The 18,685-nt window shown below is 37.2% G+C and overlaps 1 protein-coding gene and 2 pseudogenes across 13 annotated transcripts in view; 2 read left to right on the top strand and 1 right to left on the bottom strand.

Annotated features, from left to right (window-relative positions):
* BCAS3 (BCAS3 microtubule associated cell migration factor) overlaps positions 1–18,685 on the bottom strand; it is a 592,168-nt gene that overhangs the window by 491,465 nt on the left and 82,018 nt on the right. For all 13 annotated transcript variants that reach the window (XR_012008696.1, XR_012008698.1, XR_012008697.1 and 10 more), the window contains exon 7: positions 10,176–10,248. Coding sequence is in view for 10 of the 13 variants with exons in the window: in XM_072779640.1 (XP_072635741.1) it covers positions 10,176–10,248 (73 nt within the window). In the remaining 3 variants the exon portion in view is untranslated. The remainder of the gene's footprint in view (positions 1–10,175; positions 10,249–18,685) is intronic.
* On the top strand, positions 3,883–6,227 carry LOC140605615 (NADH dehydrogenase [ubiquinone] 1 alpha subcomplex subunit 1 pseudogene; annotated as a pseudogene).
* On the top strand, positions 11,330–11,809 carry LOC140606366 (U1 small nuclear ribonucleoprotein C-like; annotated as a pseudogene).

Below are 18,685 nucleotides of genomic sequence, written 5' to 3'. Positions count from 1 at the left end.
ACTGATGAGGACAAAATAAAAGCTAAAATCAAGAGTGTTTCCACACCAGCATGGCTGGCAGGAACCAAGTCCCCCAGAGTCACCTGCTGAGAGCACATGTCTAAATAGTGAGTATAACTGGGGTGGCCTAGAACCTGGTGACAACAGTGCTGGTACCACAGGAGACTGGTGCCCAGCTGATACTGAAACCTATGGGGCAATGACAACTGGGAGGATCTGGAGTCTGAGAGCCGGCAAGCAAAGGCTGAACTGACCTGGAAGCAGTGTAAGAAACATCGGTGGAAAATGGAGGCCAAACTGAAAAGAACGCAGCCAAGGGCACCATGAAACTGGGAACCGGAATCTACACTGAACCGCCAGTGTTAGCACTTCCAGCCGCAGAGAATAGGCCCCAGGGATGTGTTTATTAAGCCAACTATGCGAGCCCAGCTGGCCCAACCAGGTAGATCTCACACATACATAGTTGTCGCCACCATAAATTCTATTTAAGGAAAGAAAAAAAGAGAGAGAGAGAGAGAGGGAAGGAAGGAAGGAAGGAAGGAAGGAAGGAAGGAAGGAAGGAAGGAAGGAAGGAAGGAAGGAAGGAGAAAATATTATACTCAAACATATGGAAGCAGTGGCTGTAAACAGACAAAAGTTAAGAAGGTGTCATCACATCATCCTTCTCACTAGGGATATACATAGATGATTAATATGGTTCATGTACCTATGGCTGCCTGACAAACCACCAGAAATCATACTGCTTTTGACCAATAACTGCTTTATTTCCCATGATTCTGTGGATTGGGTAGGTGGTGGCTTTGCTATTCTTTCCTGGGCTCATATTCCACCTTCTGAATTGGCTGCATGTTGGACTCAGTTGGGAAAGTGAGGATGGTTAAGCATCTCTTTCTATGTGGACTTTCGCCCTCATATAATGTTGCTGATGGTGACTTAACATAGGGGACCCAGAAGATGAATATCTATCAGGCATGTGATTGTGGTATGTTTCCTGATAGAGTAATTAACGCAAGTCCCACAAACAAGCTTATATTCAAGTGAAAAGAATGAAATCTTGCCATTTGCAATGAGGTGGATGGAATGAGAGCATATTATGCTAAATGAAGTAAGTCCCTCAGAGAAAGGCAAATGCCATATGATTTCACTAATATGTGGATTTTAAGAAACAAAACAGATGAACATAGGGGAAGGGAAGGAAAAATCAAATAAGATAAAGGCAGAGAGGAATGAAAACCATAAGAGACTCTTAAATACAGGGAACAAACTGAGGGTTGCTGGAGAGGAGGTGGGGGGGGTGAGGTAACTGGATGATGGGCATTGATGTAATAAGCACTGGGTGATGTAATGAGCAACTGATGAATCACTAAGCTTCACCCTTGAAGCTAATACTATACTATATGTGAGCTAACTGGAATTTAAATAAAAGCTTGAATGGAAAGAAAAAAAAAAGATTCAAGTAGGAAGGCCCTACACAAGAACATTGAGAGATGTGACTGGGAAGTTCCATTCAATGAAAGACATTACTGTAATAACTGATAGTAGTGTATGTTTCAAAGTTATTTGATACAATATTCTGACTAGAAACTATTGTTTTGATTAAGCTACAGTGGTAGCTTCACTTGAAAACACATGTACAAATATTACACTTGGAGCACCTGGGTGGCTCAGTGGTTGAGCCTCTGCTTTTAGCTCAGGTCATAGTCCCAGGGTCCTGAGATTGAGTCCCACAGGGAGCCTGCTTCTCCCTTTCCCTAAGTCTCTGCCTCTCTATGTCTCTCATGAATAAATAAATAAATAAATCTCTAAAAAATATTACTCTTAATTTATATTTAATTACTATGTGTTGTGTGAAAGTTCCACTATACCAAGAAGAAAAAGAAAGGTGTAACATATGGCTTTTCAAGAACCATTATATATAGTAAGTCAATACTGCTTATTGCTTACAATACAATAATGTTTATTTCGCAATTACAGATTTGCGATACAAATTTTTGTATTTGTACAATAGGATAAGCAATTACAGATTTGAAACAACACTATAAATCAGTAAGTCACAAATTCAGAATGGTCAAATAATAAGATATGAAAGAAGAGTTAACTAAATTGAAAATTGAGAATTTTTTTCAAATTGTTAATGTGCGGGGGCACCTGAGTGGCTCAGTGTGTAAGCATCCAACTCTTGATTTCAGCTTAGGTCATGATCTCAGGGTCCTGAGATCAAGCCCCGCATTAAACTCCATGCTCATTGTGTATTCTGCTTGAGATTCTATGTCTCTCTCCCCCTCTGCCCCTTTCCCTACTTAGTCTTAGAAGTAACTTAGAATAGCCAAAATTTCCTGGAGTGTCTAAAAATAAAAAGACAATAAAACCAAATGTTGGTAAGGAAGCAGAACTCAAAATCTCATACACTGCTGGTAGGATTGTAAAAATAGGACAACCGCTTTGAAAAACATACTCCTACCATATGATTCAGCCACTCTACTCATAGGTATTGAGTACTGGTCCAAAAGAAAAGAAAGTATATGTTTATACAAATACTTTAAAATTATGTTCATAGCAGCACTATTTGTAAAAGCCAAAACCTAGAAACAATTGAAATATCCAACAGGTGAGTAGATAATCAATATTCATGATATGATACTAGTCAGCAATAAAAATGAATGAACAAAATGAATGAACTATTCATAAATGCAACGACATGGATAAATCTCAAAAGAAATATGCAATATAATAGAAGCCTGACCAAAGATGCTGTATGATTCCATCTATATAAAACTCTAGAAAATGCAAACTAACCTATTGTGATAGAAAGTAAAAAAAAAAAAAAGAAAGTAGATCAGTAGTCATCTGAGGAAAAGGAGCTGGTAGGGAAGGGACTCAAGGGATCTTTTGGAAGTGATAAATATGTTCCTTATCTTGTTTGTGGTGATAGTTTCACAGGTGTATACATATGTCAAATATAAAATCGTACACTTTAAATATAGTTTATGTCAATTATACTTCAATAAAGTCATTAAAAGTGTGTACACAGGTTTTTTGCTACAATTTGTGATTCTAAATGTGGAGTAATGTCAATATATCAAGGAAGCTGTGTCAATAAAATTGACAGCATTTTAATTTTTTGTGCTAAAACATAACAGCAATTGAATACAAAGTACACTAGCTCAACTGAATGCAGAAAACCAGGAGGAATCAAGTTCTTTGTGGCTTAATTTGACGATGTGCTCAGGCTACAATGTACTTAGAACTTGTTTCTATATGGTCTTTGTCCATTTTGCTCTTTTCTCCCTAACAACTTTCTCAAGTCTTCCTTACACCCCCATTCCAACAAAGTACCTTCACCTTCCTTTTTAGGAATGTTGCATAATTCCTTCCTTTTTTTAGTATTAACAATTATTTTTAAAAGACCTAATTTCTGGGGCACCTGGTGGCTCAGTCAGTTAAGTGTCTGTCTTCAGCTCAGGTCATGATCCCAGGGTCTGGGATCAAGCCCTGTATTAGGCTCCCTCTCAAAGCGGAATCTTTTTCTCTCTCTGCCTCCCCCACCCCAGCTCATGTTTGTGCTATCTCTCTGTCTCTGAAATAAATAAAAATCTTTTTTTTAAGTCCTAACTTTTAATCAGGATTATTGCTCTGATTACAACACATCATAAATTTCTTCCATATTTGTTTTCCCCATAAACTCTGTTCTATGTGAAATTCTACTGAACAGAAGTATGCTGCTCTTCCAAATACACTCTGTATTGTCTGCTCCTTGCTCCCTGCCTTTTAGGAGACTGGCCCAAACCATATGGATTGCTTCAATGGGCTCTCTCAACCTTCAGAACTTAGCCTTTGGCTTCTGGCTGGGTTCAGCCTGAAGGAGCCATCTAGAGAAAGAGTATGGTTGGAATACTCCTGACTGCTCTGCTATCAAATTATTACAGGTAAGCCAAATCCTTCCACCAGAGTTTCTGTAAGTGACCCTCTTGATCAGGCTCCCTTTGCAGGTTCTGCTAATGGCTCTCTCTCTCCCCTTGCCTAGAAATCGTAAAGGTCTCAGTTCCCCCACATTTCATTTTAACTTTCCTCAAATTAATTTGAATATTTACCTGTTTCTAGCCAGGATCTTAACAAATATGTTTTCAGGGATACATACAGCATCTAATAGCAAGTAAGGAAGTTCTTACTTAAGCAAACATTCCTTTGATTTGGTCACATACATACAACCATTTTGGTGGGCTATTTGAAATTTGTACCAATTCCAGGATCACAAGGAAATATACAGCTATGCCTATAAATATGACCTTACAACACACCACATAGGAGTGTACATAGTTCAGATATTTTTTTACATAAACACATTTTAAAAACTTCCTATGGTTAAAATATTACATAATATATGTCTCAGTTTACAGATCTATCCAGCATGTGTTTTGAAACTTTGTAAGTGTGACTCAAGTGTGTAATATTCTGGCTCTCTGCCTTCCCCCATAGACAAATTAAAAATTTGTTTTAAGTGAGTAAATCAATCTGGTAAATGTTGCATAATTAACATTCCTGTTAGTGACTTTTGTTACTAAAGGCAGTGTAACACTTCAAGGTATATAAAGTATATCTCTAAGCCACATAAGAAAAAGTACTTAAGTAGTAACAGTAATGTCATTTATTTTTTTTAAGATTTCATTATACCCAAAATCAGATGAACAGGGTGTACTCTAGATAATATGAAAGTCCAGAGGTCCATGGATAATCCATGATTTTGAATACCCTATTATGCTGATCCATTGCATTAAAAACCTCTATGCCAATGTGGCAGCTCTGATAAATGGTATGTATGTCAAAGATGTAAAAGCCCACTCTTTGAAGGCAATAAAGAGAGCCACAGAGCCATGCAGAGAGCCAGAAGAAAATGCAGAACACCCACAAGAGTGAAAAAATACCAGAGATGGGCAAGTGAAAGACTTGGTCCTTGAAAGAAGGCCAAGGAACTGTTTGGAAAGCCCATGTATTAAAGCACCAAAGACTGGAAGAATAACATAAATCTTGTTTGCGTCTGGAGAAGTAATACCAGCCCAAAACGTGATTTCATCAGACCTCATGAACACAACAGGATGAAAATTAGTCAAAGCTCAAAATACATGCTATCATATACAACATCATCCATGACACTGCATGACAAAAAAGAAACATGGCATACCTATTGTCCCAAGCAATCTCACTTCTAGTTTTTTTTTTTTTTTTTTTTTTTTTTTTATGATAGTCACAGAGAGAGAGAGAAGAGAGAGAGAGACAGAGACGTAGGCAGAGGGAGAAGCAGGCTCCATGCACCGGGAGCCTGACGTGGGATTCGATCCCGGGTCTCCAGGATCGCGCCCTGGGCCAAAGGCAGGCGCCAAACCGCTGCGCCACCCAGGGATCCCTCACTTCTAGTTTTAATTAACAAAACTTTTATCTACTTTATACACAACTTGAAATAAAGTCTCATCAGTAACACCTCAGGACACTGAAACTGTGCTTGACCTCCACCTAAATATCAGTCCCATGGAATTCAGCCAATCCAAGATGGCTCTTTGGCAGTCTGCAACAAAGCTGCTAAAAATTAATAGTGTGAACTATTATATTTGATGACTAGTCCTTAATTTTTATTTTTTTTAAAGATTTTATTTATTTATTCATGGGAGACACACAGAGAGAGGCAGAGACACAGGCAGAGGGAGAAGCAGGCTCCATGCAGGGAGCCCAATGTGGGACTCAATCCTGAGTCTCCAGGATCACACCAGGTGCCGAAGGCAGGTGCTCAACCGCTGAGCCACCCAGGTGTCCCTAGTCCTTCATTTTTAAATCAAGACTTTATTATTATTTAGCTGTTAAACTTACGCTGTCTTTTTCAAGGTGAATTTAGGTTGATAACAGATATTTATTTGAATATTAGTAGGGAACCTGTCCTATCTTGAAATTACTTTATTCTCAGCAAAAGTTGGCATTGCACTTCATTAAGTAAGAGGGTTTCTTAACCTTGGCAACTGCAGCACAGTATGGTTCAAGATTCTGCCCAAGATGGGTGTCATGACTGTGTGCTTGTTCATTCCCAGCACAGCCACTGCACTTATCTATAGGTTCACTGACAGAGACAAGAAGAAATGGGTTGCCCATTATTTCTACTCGTAGAGTTTGATAGAAAGAGATAGGGCCTCTCTGGAGTTAATCATTACTATGTGTCAAAGGGCTTAGAGAACATTGATTAAAATAGCATTTTCTTGACTGATAAAAAATAACTCATTTATACTTCTCTACCCGTTCTAGAAGGTTATGCAATAATGTAGTGCATAATAAAAACAACAACAACAAAAAAAAACAATTTAAGTGTTTTTTTTTAAGATTTATTTATTTATTTATTTATTTATTTATTTATTTATTTATTTATTTATGATAGACATAGAGAGAGAGAGGCAGAGACACAGGAGGAGGGAGAAGCAGGCTCTATGCTGGGAGCCTGACGTGGGACTTGATCCCGGGACTCCAGGATCACGCCCTGGGCCAAAGGCAGGCGCTAAACCACTGAGCCACCCAGGGATCCTCAATTTAAGTGTTTCTTAAATTAGCTACTTCTATTTCCAATGTCCATGTCCTTTGTATATCACTGCTATCATGCAAAGAAGATTCCCTTTGCATTTACTATAAACAAATGTGTTAAAACGAAGAAAAAAACAAATCAGGGAGGTCCCTTTATACTCTGAAAAATCCCAACTGAGTAGTTGAGTAACAGAATGCATCACACTGTTTAAAACCATAAAAGTAAAATCAACAACAAAAGCATATTCCACTTCTACAGAAATGCTGAGACCAAAATATGCACATAACAAAAAGTCTCCTAAGAAGTTACTGTTTAAATAGCGTGTAAGGGGATGCCTGAGTGGCTCAGCAGTTGAGCGACTGCATTCCGCCCTGGAGTCTGGGGATCGGGTCCCACATTGGGCTCCTTGTATGGAACCTGCTTCTCCCTCAGCCTCAGCCTCTGCCTGTCTGTCTGTTTCTCTCTCTCTCTCTCTCTCTCTCTCTCCTCTCTCTCTCTCTTTCTGTGTCTCCCATGAATAAATAAATAAAATCTTTTTAAAAATAAATAAGTGTGTAAGTACAACTTATTGGCTCAATTTTAAAATAGTTCTCTATTAACACTAAAAACAATGGTCATAAAACAGAAAAGTAAGTTTAATATGTGAACAAGATATTAGAGTACCCTGAATGCAAAGGCTGTTCCATGTACAGACCTGGCAAATGGGCAAAGGCCTGTGTCCACAACTAACTGTGATTGAACCTCATTCAGTTTCAGTTTCTTCAGATATAATGAGGATAATACAATCTCCCTCAGGGGCTTGTTTTTTAAATTAAATGATGTTACATAATGGAAAATATCTCACAGACATGATACATAGTAGGCATTCAACATTTGCTTTCCATTCCCCAGTGCTATATTAGCACAGTCAACAAGCATATGCCTCATAAAAAAATTCGGGTTATAACTTTTTTTTAAAAAATCCCAGAATCTGGGAAACAGATTCTAAAAGAACTAACCTATAACTAGATTTCTCTGTTATTATATTCAACTTTGGAATTATTAAAAAAATGTCTAGTCTATTCAACATCACCAACTGGTAACCTACTGCCCACTTAGTAGAACTCTTAAAATACATACATTCATATTCACAAAGCACTAGCTCAGATTAGAGAAAATTCTTTTCACCAACAATCGTGAACTTGCAAGAAATGTAACACAGGGACGCCCGGGTGGCTCAGTGGTTGAGCGCCAGCCTTCGGCCCAGGGCGTAATCCTGGAGTCCCAGGACTGAGTCGCACATCAGGCTCCCTGCATGGAGCCTGCTTCTCTCTCTGCTTATGTCTCTGTCTCTCAGAGAATAAATAAATTTTTTTAAAATTTAAAAAAAGAAATGTAACACAATCCTACATGAAAATGTCCTTCTTCAAACTACAAACATTCTGACAAAAATGCTACACACAACAATTGCTTATGGTAATCAGATTAGCCAATAAATAGGTGAAAACAAAATGAGTATTTCCTGCCATCGTCTTCCGTTAGAAAGGTATAAAACAAAAGAGAAAAAAGAGCATGCAGCAAGAGAGAGCTTATATCCAATAATAACAGGATACATCATGCTAGAAGTTACAGTACACGAAATGACTTATGAACTTATTAATTCAAAAGTATCTTTGCATGTATTCATCAATAACCAGTCTTAAAACAATCCAGTAAATGATACCAACATATAGTAATCTCTTACTAGAATGATTTCTCTACTATGAAATAATTTAAGAAGCAGAAATGAGGAGAAAATAAATATCTACAATAGACCTTTATTTTAAATAGGCAAATACTATTTTAATTAGGACTAAATTCATTGCCCCTGTGGTGACTAATTTTAGTGTCAATAGGGCTAGGCCACAATAACCAGATTTGGTCAAATGTTATTCTAGATGTTTCCGAGAAAGTAGCTTCTACATAAGATTAATATTTAAATCAGTAAAGTTTGAGTTAAGCAGATTATGCTTCATAATGTGAGTGTACTTCATTCAATCAGTTGAAAGCCTTAACAGGAAAAAAAACTGACCTCCTTGGAGGAAGAGAGAATTCCATCTTTGGGTTATAATTGCAACTCTTCCCTCAGTGTCTAGATTTTGGACTTGCCAGTGTTCAGTCATGTGAGCCAATTTCTTAAAACTCAATCTCAACACCTCTCTTTCTCTTTCTCTCCATACACCTATACACATAAATATCCCGCATCATACTGATTTTCTCGAGAATCTTGATGAATATGACCCCAAACTTTAAATTCATCCCCCAATAAATGATCTCATCATGAACTACATATAATCACCCTACCCTTCCTTTTTACCTTTTTATAAGGAAATACCTCAATAAATGAATCTTGTAAAAACAAAAACAATCCCCTTACTTATACAGTTAGCAAGGTTGATAAGGAATGGAAAACCTTTCAAACACTGCAAACCCAACTCAGCAAGTAGGTGAATGCCTTCCACTCACATATCTTTTCATGGGGTTTCCACAGGTCTACACACACTTGAATTACAGAAGGTTGAACATCAGGAAAACTAAGGTCAACAAAATTTCCCTTTACTATAGCAGGTTATCCTCCTTGTGGATCCCTTCTTGTTCAGCACCTCTGTCAACACATCAGTTCCCTAACTCTCATGCTGGTTTGGCCATGGTATTGAGCCCCTCAAGTGATATTATCACTTTACTTTTATCATTTCACATTTTGCATCTTTTCAACTCTAGAATTTCCATTAGGTTTTCTATTATTTCCAACTCCTTAATGAGGTCCTCCATTTGTTAAGCCATTGTTATCACACTTTAATTTTAGAAACACGACTCATCTACTTCTTAGGACATATTTTAAAATCCTTGTCTGTAAAATTTAACATCCAGAGACTATCAAAACAGTTTCTACTGCCTCCTCTTTCTTCTCTATGTACCACATTTTCTTGTTTTTTGGAATGTGTCATAATTTTATGTTGAATACTTGACATTAAAATTATATAAATATGATACGGCATAAGAACTCTGAAATCTGTCTTCCTCTACAATGTGCAGTTACTAATGGCTCTGCTCAGTTTTACTTTTCTTTAACTTGGTTTTTTAAAGCCTGGTTTCCTGGGGGTTGCCCTATGTCTATGTAGCTTAATGGTTAGTCAATGATTCAACAGAGAATTTACTCAAATAATAAATTCTGTCATCCTTTCCAAAAGGATCTGTGTGGTGGTAGGGTAGCACATTCAACACTCAAAACAGATTCAAGGCTCCCCAGATTTTAATCTAGTCTCTATTGTAGAAAGCCATCATAAAAGTTACTATAATAACACGTAAACTAAAAAATACTTTTCTTAATAATGCTAATCTTTCATTTCAAGACTGAGTTCTGATCTACTGCTTGTTTTCTTTTGTCTCTGCTACTACCTTGCATATGAGAAAACAGTAAACAGAGAAATAACAAGGCCACAGCCACAGGAAACCCTAAATATGTTTTTAAATCCTTTATCTTCTCTCTTGTAAGAGCATTGTCTTATGGTAACAAAGATTTTAAGATACCAAAATTCACCCTCTGAAATAACAATACAAATTTTTAATAGTGGTTCAAAGACATATTTAATTTCCTTACCCAGAAGATCCAGTGCTCTTACAAACACCAAGGAGGGGCCTTTTTTCAGCAAAGTTGTCACACTTTTGAGTACCTGATAAGGGACATAAAATAAAATGTAAAATAAAACTTTGAGAAGTAATTCTTGTATATTTTCCATTATTTTCATGCTCTCAAAATATTTGCAGCTGAAGAGGCAGTAAAACATTCATTACAAATTGACATAATTAATACACTTTGACTGAACAAAAATAGAACAGCTATAAATAAGCCTATAACTATTTTTAAAATTGAACCAGCATTTAAAAATATCTTAAAAAAGGGATCCCTGGGTGGCGCAGCGGTTTGGCGCCTGCCTTTGGCCCAGGGCACGATCCTGGAGACCCGGGATCGAATCCCATGTCGGGCTCCCGGTGCATGGAGCCTGCTTCTCCCTCTGCCTGTGTCTCTGCCTCATTCTCTCTCTCTCTCTCTGTGACTATCACAAATAAAAAAAATAAAAAAAAAAATTAAAAAAAAAATTAAAAATATCTTAAAAAAAAAAAAACTGGCACCAACTTCAATCATATACACATTCTCCACAAGATCAGAAACCTCCCCCACCTCCACCAACTAATTAACTAAGACTAGTGTAATTTCCAAATCAAAAGTAAATAAAGGGGGCAGCCCGGGTGGCTCGGCGGTTTAGCACTGCCTTTAGCTCAGGGCGTGATCCTGGAGACCCAGGATTGAGTCCCATGTGGGGCTCCCTGCATGGGGCCTGCTTCTCCCTCTGCCCCTGTCTCTGCCTCTCTCTCTCTCTCTCTCTCTCTCTGTGTGTCTTGTGAATAAATAAATAATACCTTTAAAATAAAAAGTAAATAAAGGGAGGTAAGGACAGAAAAATTATAAAATTACAGGCCATTATCAATATACATAAATGCAAAAATCCTTTTAAAAATATTAAGCTGAATAGCAATATATTACAAAAAATAAAATCTCATAGCAAAGTTGGATTCACCCAATAATTTCACATTACAAAATCTAATGTAATTCATTAAAATAGCATTTCAACAAATACAAAAAAGTATTTAATTCTATACCTAGTCATGATAAGAACAAAAGAAAACAAAAATAAGTTTTCTGGTCATTTCCGGGCGGCACAGGATGGAGTGGCCAATGGCCAACAGAGCAACATGCCTAAGTTTTATTATGACTACTAAGACACATACCTCACCCATGACTCTCCATCTGTGAGAAAGACACACTGCAGTGGTAGGAAACACAAAGAGAATGTGAAAGACTACGATCAGAAATGGATGGAAGAGCAGGCTCAGAGCCTGACCGACAAAACAAACGTTGCATTTCAACAAGGAAAGATACCTCCTATTCCATTCTCTGCTCCTCCTCCTGCAGGGGCAATGATCCTACCTCCCCCCAGTCTCACAGGTCCTCCTCGCCCTGGTATGATGCCAGCCCCTCATATAGGGGGCCCTCCTATGATGCCAATGATGGGCCCTCCTCCTAGGATGATGCCAGTGGGACTTGCTCCTGGAATGAGGCCACCTATGGGAGGCCACATGCCAATGATGCTTGGGCCCCCCCCCATGATGAGACCTCCTGCCTGTCCCATGATGGTGCCCACTTGGCCAGGAATGACTCAACCAGACAGATAAGGAGAGACAGGAACCTTTTGTATTCATTTTATTTTATTTTATTTTATTTTATTTTATTTTATTTATTTTATTTTATTTTATTTATTTTATTTTTGTATTCATTTTATATTACTTGTTCTACTTCACCAGGAGATCATGTGCTGTGACTCTGGGTGTTTTCTAACAGCATGACAAGGAAGACTTGCTTTCCTTCCTATCAAAGAGAGAATACTTTTTGCAGGGGAATAGTGGGACCAAAAAAAAAAAAAAAAAGGCAATTTTCATTTGTATTGTGAAATGTGAAAATAAAATTGTCAACTGTTTTTTTTTGTCAACTGTTTTAATTAAAAAAATAGTCTTTTCCCAATAATGATTATTATAAAATATTCTATAACAAAATCACAGATAATGCTTTAAAGCATTCCCATGAAAATTAGTAATAACACAAGGACACCCAATTAACTATTCCTATTCAACCTTCTACTGGAAGTCCTAGACAGGATAATAACAATAAATGAACTCAACAATATTACTGGATATAAAACCAATGTAAAATAGCAACAACAAGCAGAAGAATAAAGTCAGGAAATACAAAAGGCTCAGAATCACATAAAAAGATATTCAACCTCATACATAAGAGAAATTCTACTTAAAACTATACTGAAAAACTGTCATAATTTGCTAATTTTTTTAGAAATGATAATGGTACTATGGTTATAATTGTAAGATTCTTTGGGAAATAAATAATAAAATATTAACCAATAAACTGGTATGATATCTGGGAGGGGATAGCTATAATATTCTAGATGAAGACGAATAGATGCTAATAAAATAAGATTAGCCATATAATTATGGGTAATAAGCTCTTAGAGATTGTTACACTATTTTTACTACTTCTGAATAAGTCAGAAAATTTTCCATGAAAAAACTTTTAATTATACTGATAGACACTGATCTTTACTTAAGACCTTCTCAAAAAAATCCAAAAGTTCTATAAAATTCTCTGGCCATATCAATCAAAATTATAAATGCAAATAGCCTTTAACGGAGAAATATCACTGCTAATATTTCACCCTGTACATATACTCATCCATGAAGAAAATAACCTGAATACAAAATTATTCACTATAGCATTGTTTGTAACAGAAGACTAGTAACTTCCAAATAGATAATGATGTATTTCCTACAGCTATAAAAGATAAGTGTATACTCTATGGAAATATGAAATGAAATACAAAATACAAAATGAAAAAATATATATATACACAAAAATAGAAAAATACAGGATACTGTCCCATCTTTTGTATAATGTAGAAAAAGAAAGACTTATTTGTATATATGCATACCCACACATACTAAGAATACATAAAAAATCCTAACTAATGGTCACCTATGGGACAGAGAATGGAAAAAGCAAAAGATAGGGAACAAAATGGGAAAAAAGGTTTTTGTTTATATGCTTTATACTTTTTAGTTTTCAAACCACATGAAGATATTAACTCCCTCTCCAAAATTTTGCTTTGTTTTTAAATAAGGAGACAAAAGCCAGAAGAGACAAGTAAGTAGTGGGTTCATCTTCTGAGACAAGCTGGTAGACAGAGGACATGCATTTCATTTTATCCCTTCTGAAAATTCCTGAAAATTTTTCATATAATAGCACATTAAATCAAGCAGCATTAAAAACTATATTAAATGCCCATAAATTTTGGAAACAGAAGAGTGATGACTAATTTAGCAGCCCCAAGTAAAAGTTCAAGCTAATCCTGTGGAAAAAAATAAAATCTGAGACTCAAAGACTTGACACCTGATTCTATCAGGTACACCTGAGATTTATCCTCAGGAGATTGGTAAAGGATCTTGTGAGCCTTCTCTGGAGGATTTAACAAGCCAGGCCATGAAGAAAGACCAAAAGACACTTTCAATCAGAAGGCACAACCAAAGCACAATAACCAAACAATAAATTAAAAAATGAGGCTGGTCCAGTGGTTTGGCGCCACCCTCGGCCTGAGGTGTGATCCTGGGGACCCAGGATCAAGTCCCACGTCGGGCTCCCTGCGTGGAGCCTGCTTCGCCCTCTGCCTGTGTCTCTGCCTCTCTCCCTCTCTGTGTCTGTCATGAATGAATGAATAGATAGATAGATAATAAATTGAGGCTAGCCCGCCTTCAGCCCAGGGCATGATCCTGGAAACCTGGGATTGAGTCCCATGTCGGGCTCCCTGCGTGGGGCCTGCTTCTCCCTCTGCCTGTGTCTCTGCCTCTCTCTCTCTCTCATGAATAAATAAATAAAATCTTTTTTAAAAATTTGACAAACACAACACGGAACTTTTTTTTTAAGATTTTATTTATTTATTCATGAGAGACACAGAGAAAGAGGCATAGACATAGGCAGAGGGAGAAGCAGGCTCCATGCAGGGAGCCTGATGAGGACTCAATCCCAGGACTCCAGGACCACGCCCTGGGCCAAATGCAGGTGCTAAATCGCTGAAGCACCCGGGCTACCCAGCACAGAACTTTTGATCAGGTTTTTAGTGTGCCACTTACAAACATGTAAAGACAAAGAAAACAATTATCTGCAAGTAGCTAACTCTACACAGGGAGAAAAACATCAAAAATAAAATATATATAGATATCACTAATAATTTGTAAGATAGGAGAGGATATATTTTAGGAACAGAACAATACAAGAATGCAACGAAAAATGGACTCTTGAAGAATAAAACAGAGTTCCTGGAAATTAAAAAAAAAGGTAGATTTTTTTTTTTTTAAAGATTTTATTTTATTCATGAGAGACCCAGAGAGAGAGGCAGAGACATAGGCAGAAGGAGAAGCAGGTTCTCCATGGGGAGCCCAATGCAAGATTCAATCCCAGGACCCAAAGGTCACGACCTGAGCCAAAGGCTCAACCACTGAGCCACTCAGGTGCCTCCCGGTAGATTATTTAATAAACTCAACACAAGGGTGAAAGGTAAAATTGAAAAAATTTCTCAGAGATCAAAAACAAAAAACTAGAGGAAAACAGCATTAAACTACACACACACACACACACACACACACACACACACACACACGAAGTGTTAAAGGAATAGTCTCAAAAGTCCAACACATAGATAGGAGAAAAGAAAAAAAAAGAGAAAACAGAGAAAATAGGAAGAAATCACCTACAAAAAATTCCAAAAAAATTTCCCAGAAAAAAGAATATGACTTTCTGAGCCCTTTAAGGGTATGGAACAATAGATTCAACAGACCAACCCCAATGTGCATTACGTCAGGACAGTGGTAACAAGAAGTTTTGACAAGCCTCCATGGAGAAAAAGCAAGCTGTTACAGAATGAAGAATTCCAATGGCTGCTCTACGTATGCAATAACATCGAAAAAACCTACAGCTAACATCATATAGTCTGAACGCTCTCCCCCTGGGTTCAGGAACAACTCAAGAATATCCACTCCCCCCACTACTATTTAACATACTACTGGAAGTTCTAGCCAAGGCAACAAGACAAGAGAAAAAGAGAAAAGGTATACAGAAAAGAAAGGAAGAAAAATCTCTATGTGCTGATAATATGACTGATACATAGATTTAAAAAAAAAAAAAAAACCCTAAAGCTAATAAGTGAGTTCGTTCAGGAAGATCACAGGAGACAAGATCAACATCAAAAATCAACTGTGGGGCAGCCCTGGTGGCTCAGCGGTTTAGCGCCACCTTCGGTCCAGGGTGTGATCCTGGAGATCACAGTCCCACATCGGGCTCCCTGGAGACCCAGGATTGAGTCCCACGTCGGGCTCCCTGCATGGAGCCTGCTTCTCCCTCTGCCTGTGTCTCTGCCTCTCTCTCTCTTTGTCTCTGTCTCTCTCTCATGACTAAATAAATAAAATCTTTAAAAAACAAAACAAAAATCAACTGTGGATTGTATTTTTCTTTTTAAGATTTTATTTATTTATTTGAGAGAGAGAGCACAAGATGGGGTTAGGAAGAGGCAGAGGGAGAAGCAAACTTCCCACTGAGCAGGGAGCCCTAATGGGGGCCTGAACCCAGGGGCCTGAGATTGTAACCTAAACCAGAGGCAGATGTTTAACCAACTAAGCCAACCAGGCACCTCAAAAATCAAATGTATTTCTATATACTAGCAATGAATGTATGAAATATAAGATTAAAAGTAAAATAACAATTTATATACTGGAAATTAATATTACACTTACTGGAATTTAAAACATTTTTTAAAAAGTAAAATATTTATAATTGATCAAAATTAAATAAATAAATCTAAAACAAAACATGTAGCACTTACATACTGAAAACTGCAAAATAATAAAAGGAATAAAAAACAACCCAAATAAATGGAGGTACATAATTGATATAAGATACACAGATTAGGGCAGCCAGGGTAGCTCAGTGGGTTAGCGCCACCTTCAGCCCAGGGTATGATCCTGGAGACCCGGGATTGAGTCCCACATCAGGCTCCCTGCCTGGAGCCTGTTTCTCCCTCTGCCTGTGTCTCTGCCTCTCTCTCTGTGTCTCTCATTAATAAATAAATAAATTTTTAAAAAAAGATACACAGATTAAGGGAACAGAAGAGCAGCCACAAATAGACCCACACAAATATGACCAACTAATTTTTATAAAGATGTAACAGCAATTAAGTGGAGGAAGAGTAGTCTTTTCAACAAATAGTCCTGGAGCAACTGGACATCCATAGAAAAAAAGATAAAACTGGATCTAAGCCCTACACCTTATCCAAAATTAACTTAAAATAAATCATAGATTCATATGTAAAACTACATAACTTTTAGAAGAAAACCTGCAGGACCTAGGGTTTGGTGAAGAAGTCTCAGGTACACACAACATCAAAAAGTATGATGCATAGAGCAAATAAATAAATAAATAAATAAATAAATAAATCTGGATTTAATTAAAATCTTAAAAAACAAGCAAAAAAATTAATAATAAAGTAAAAAATAAGGTACGCATTGGGAAAAAAATACTTCCAAAACACATGTCTGGCAAAAAACTCATATCCACAAAATATAAACTCCAACTCAACACTGAAAAAACATACAATCCAATTAGAAAATGGGCAAAAGACAAAGAAATATTCCACTAAACAGAAGATAATAAATGGCAAATAATAAAGATGAAAAGATTGTCAATGGTACCAGCCATCAAAAAAATGGAAATTAAGACCAAAATGAGATATAATTACACATCCATTAGAATAACTAAAAGAGAAAAGCATGACAATAACAAATGTTGGCAAAGGTGCAAAGAAACTAGATCTTTCATACATTCCTGGAAATGTAAAATAGTACAACCCCTCTAGAAAACCACCAACTAAACATATACTTACCATACATCCCAGCAATCACAGTACTGGGCATCTATCCCAGAGAAATAAAAACTTCCACCCACACAAACCTGTTTACAAATGTTATAGTAGTTTTACTTGAAAAAGCCAAAAACGGAAATGACCCCAGATGTTATTCAGCAGATGACTATCTCTATACCATGTAATACTAATCGATACAAAAAGTGTTCATACACTAAATAACTTGAATATAACTCAATAACATTGTGCTAAATGAAAAAGCCAATATCAAAATTTCATGTACTACATAATTCTAGTTATATAACAATCTTGAAATGACAAAATTATTATAAGATGGAGAGCAGTAAAGATCTGGGATCCCTGGGTGGCGCAGCGGTTTGGCGCCTGCCTTTGGCCCAGGGCGCGATCCTGGAGATCCGGGATCGAATCCCACATCGGGCTCCTGGTGCATGGAGCCTGCTTCTCCCTCTGCCTGTGTCTCTGCCTCTCTCTCTCTCTCTCTCTCTCTCTCTGTGACTATCATAAATAAATAAAAATTAAAAAAAAAAAAAAAAAGATGGAGAGCAGATTGATGGTTCTAAAAAGTTAGGGAGGGTGGAAGAAGAAGCATGAAGGAGATCATTATAGTGATGGTCTAGATTTGAATCTTGATTGTGGTGGTGGTTAAAATGACCGACACATGTGGTAAAATGTCATGGAACTATGTGCACACATGCCACCAATGTCAATTTCTTGGTTTATATATTATTCTATACTTACATATGAATGAGGAAACCACTAGGAAAAACTAGGTAAAAGGTACAAAGTACTGCTCTCTGGTATTTTTGCATTTCCTAAAAATATGTAGTATTTCAGAAAACTCCTTACTACAATTGGTTTATAAATGTTTTTCTAGGGGATCCCTGGGTGTCTCAGCGGTTTAGCACCTGTCTTCAGCCCAGGGCGTGGTCCTGGAGTCCTGGGATTGAGTCCCACATCAGGCTCTCTGCATGGAGCCTGCTTCTCCCTCTGCCTACGTCTCTGCCTCTCTCTGTGTGTCTCTCATGAGTAAATAAATAAAATCTTTAAAAATAAGTAAATAAATAAAATAAATAAATAAAATAAAAATAAATAAAAAATAAATGTTTTTCTATAAATAATAATTTGGGTTTTACTCTTTTTAAAAAGGGATGTATGTCAAAAGAATGAGAAGATAAGCCACGGGACGCCTGGGTGGCTCAGCGGTTGAGCATCTGCCTTCAGCCCAGGGCGTGATCCCGGAGTCCTGGGATCAAGTCCCACATCAGGCTCTCTGCATGGAGCCTGCTTCTCCCTCTGCCTATGTCTCTGCCTCTCTCCCCGCCCCCCCCCCCCCGTGTGTGTGTCTCTCATGAATAAATAAATAAAACCTTAAAAAAAAAAAAAAACAAGAAGACAAGCTACAGTCTAGAGAAGTGTTTGCAAAAGACATATCTGATAAAGGACAGTTATCTAAAACATACAAAGAATTCAGACTGGACAATAAGAAAGCAAAGAACCCAAATTAAAAAATGGAAAAAAGATCTGAGCAGACACCTAAGCAAAAATGATACACAGA

This window comes from Canis lupus, chromosome 16 (genome assembly GCF_048164855.1).
Source record: "Canis lupus baileyi chromosome 16, mCanLup2.hap1, whole genome shotgun sequence".
Lineage (NCBI taxonomy): Eukaryota > Metazoa > Chordata > Mammalia > Carnivora > Canidae > Canis > Canis lupus.
This window is presented reverse-complemented; position numbering and strand designations above follow the sequence as displayed.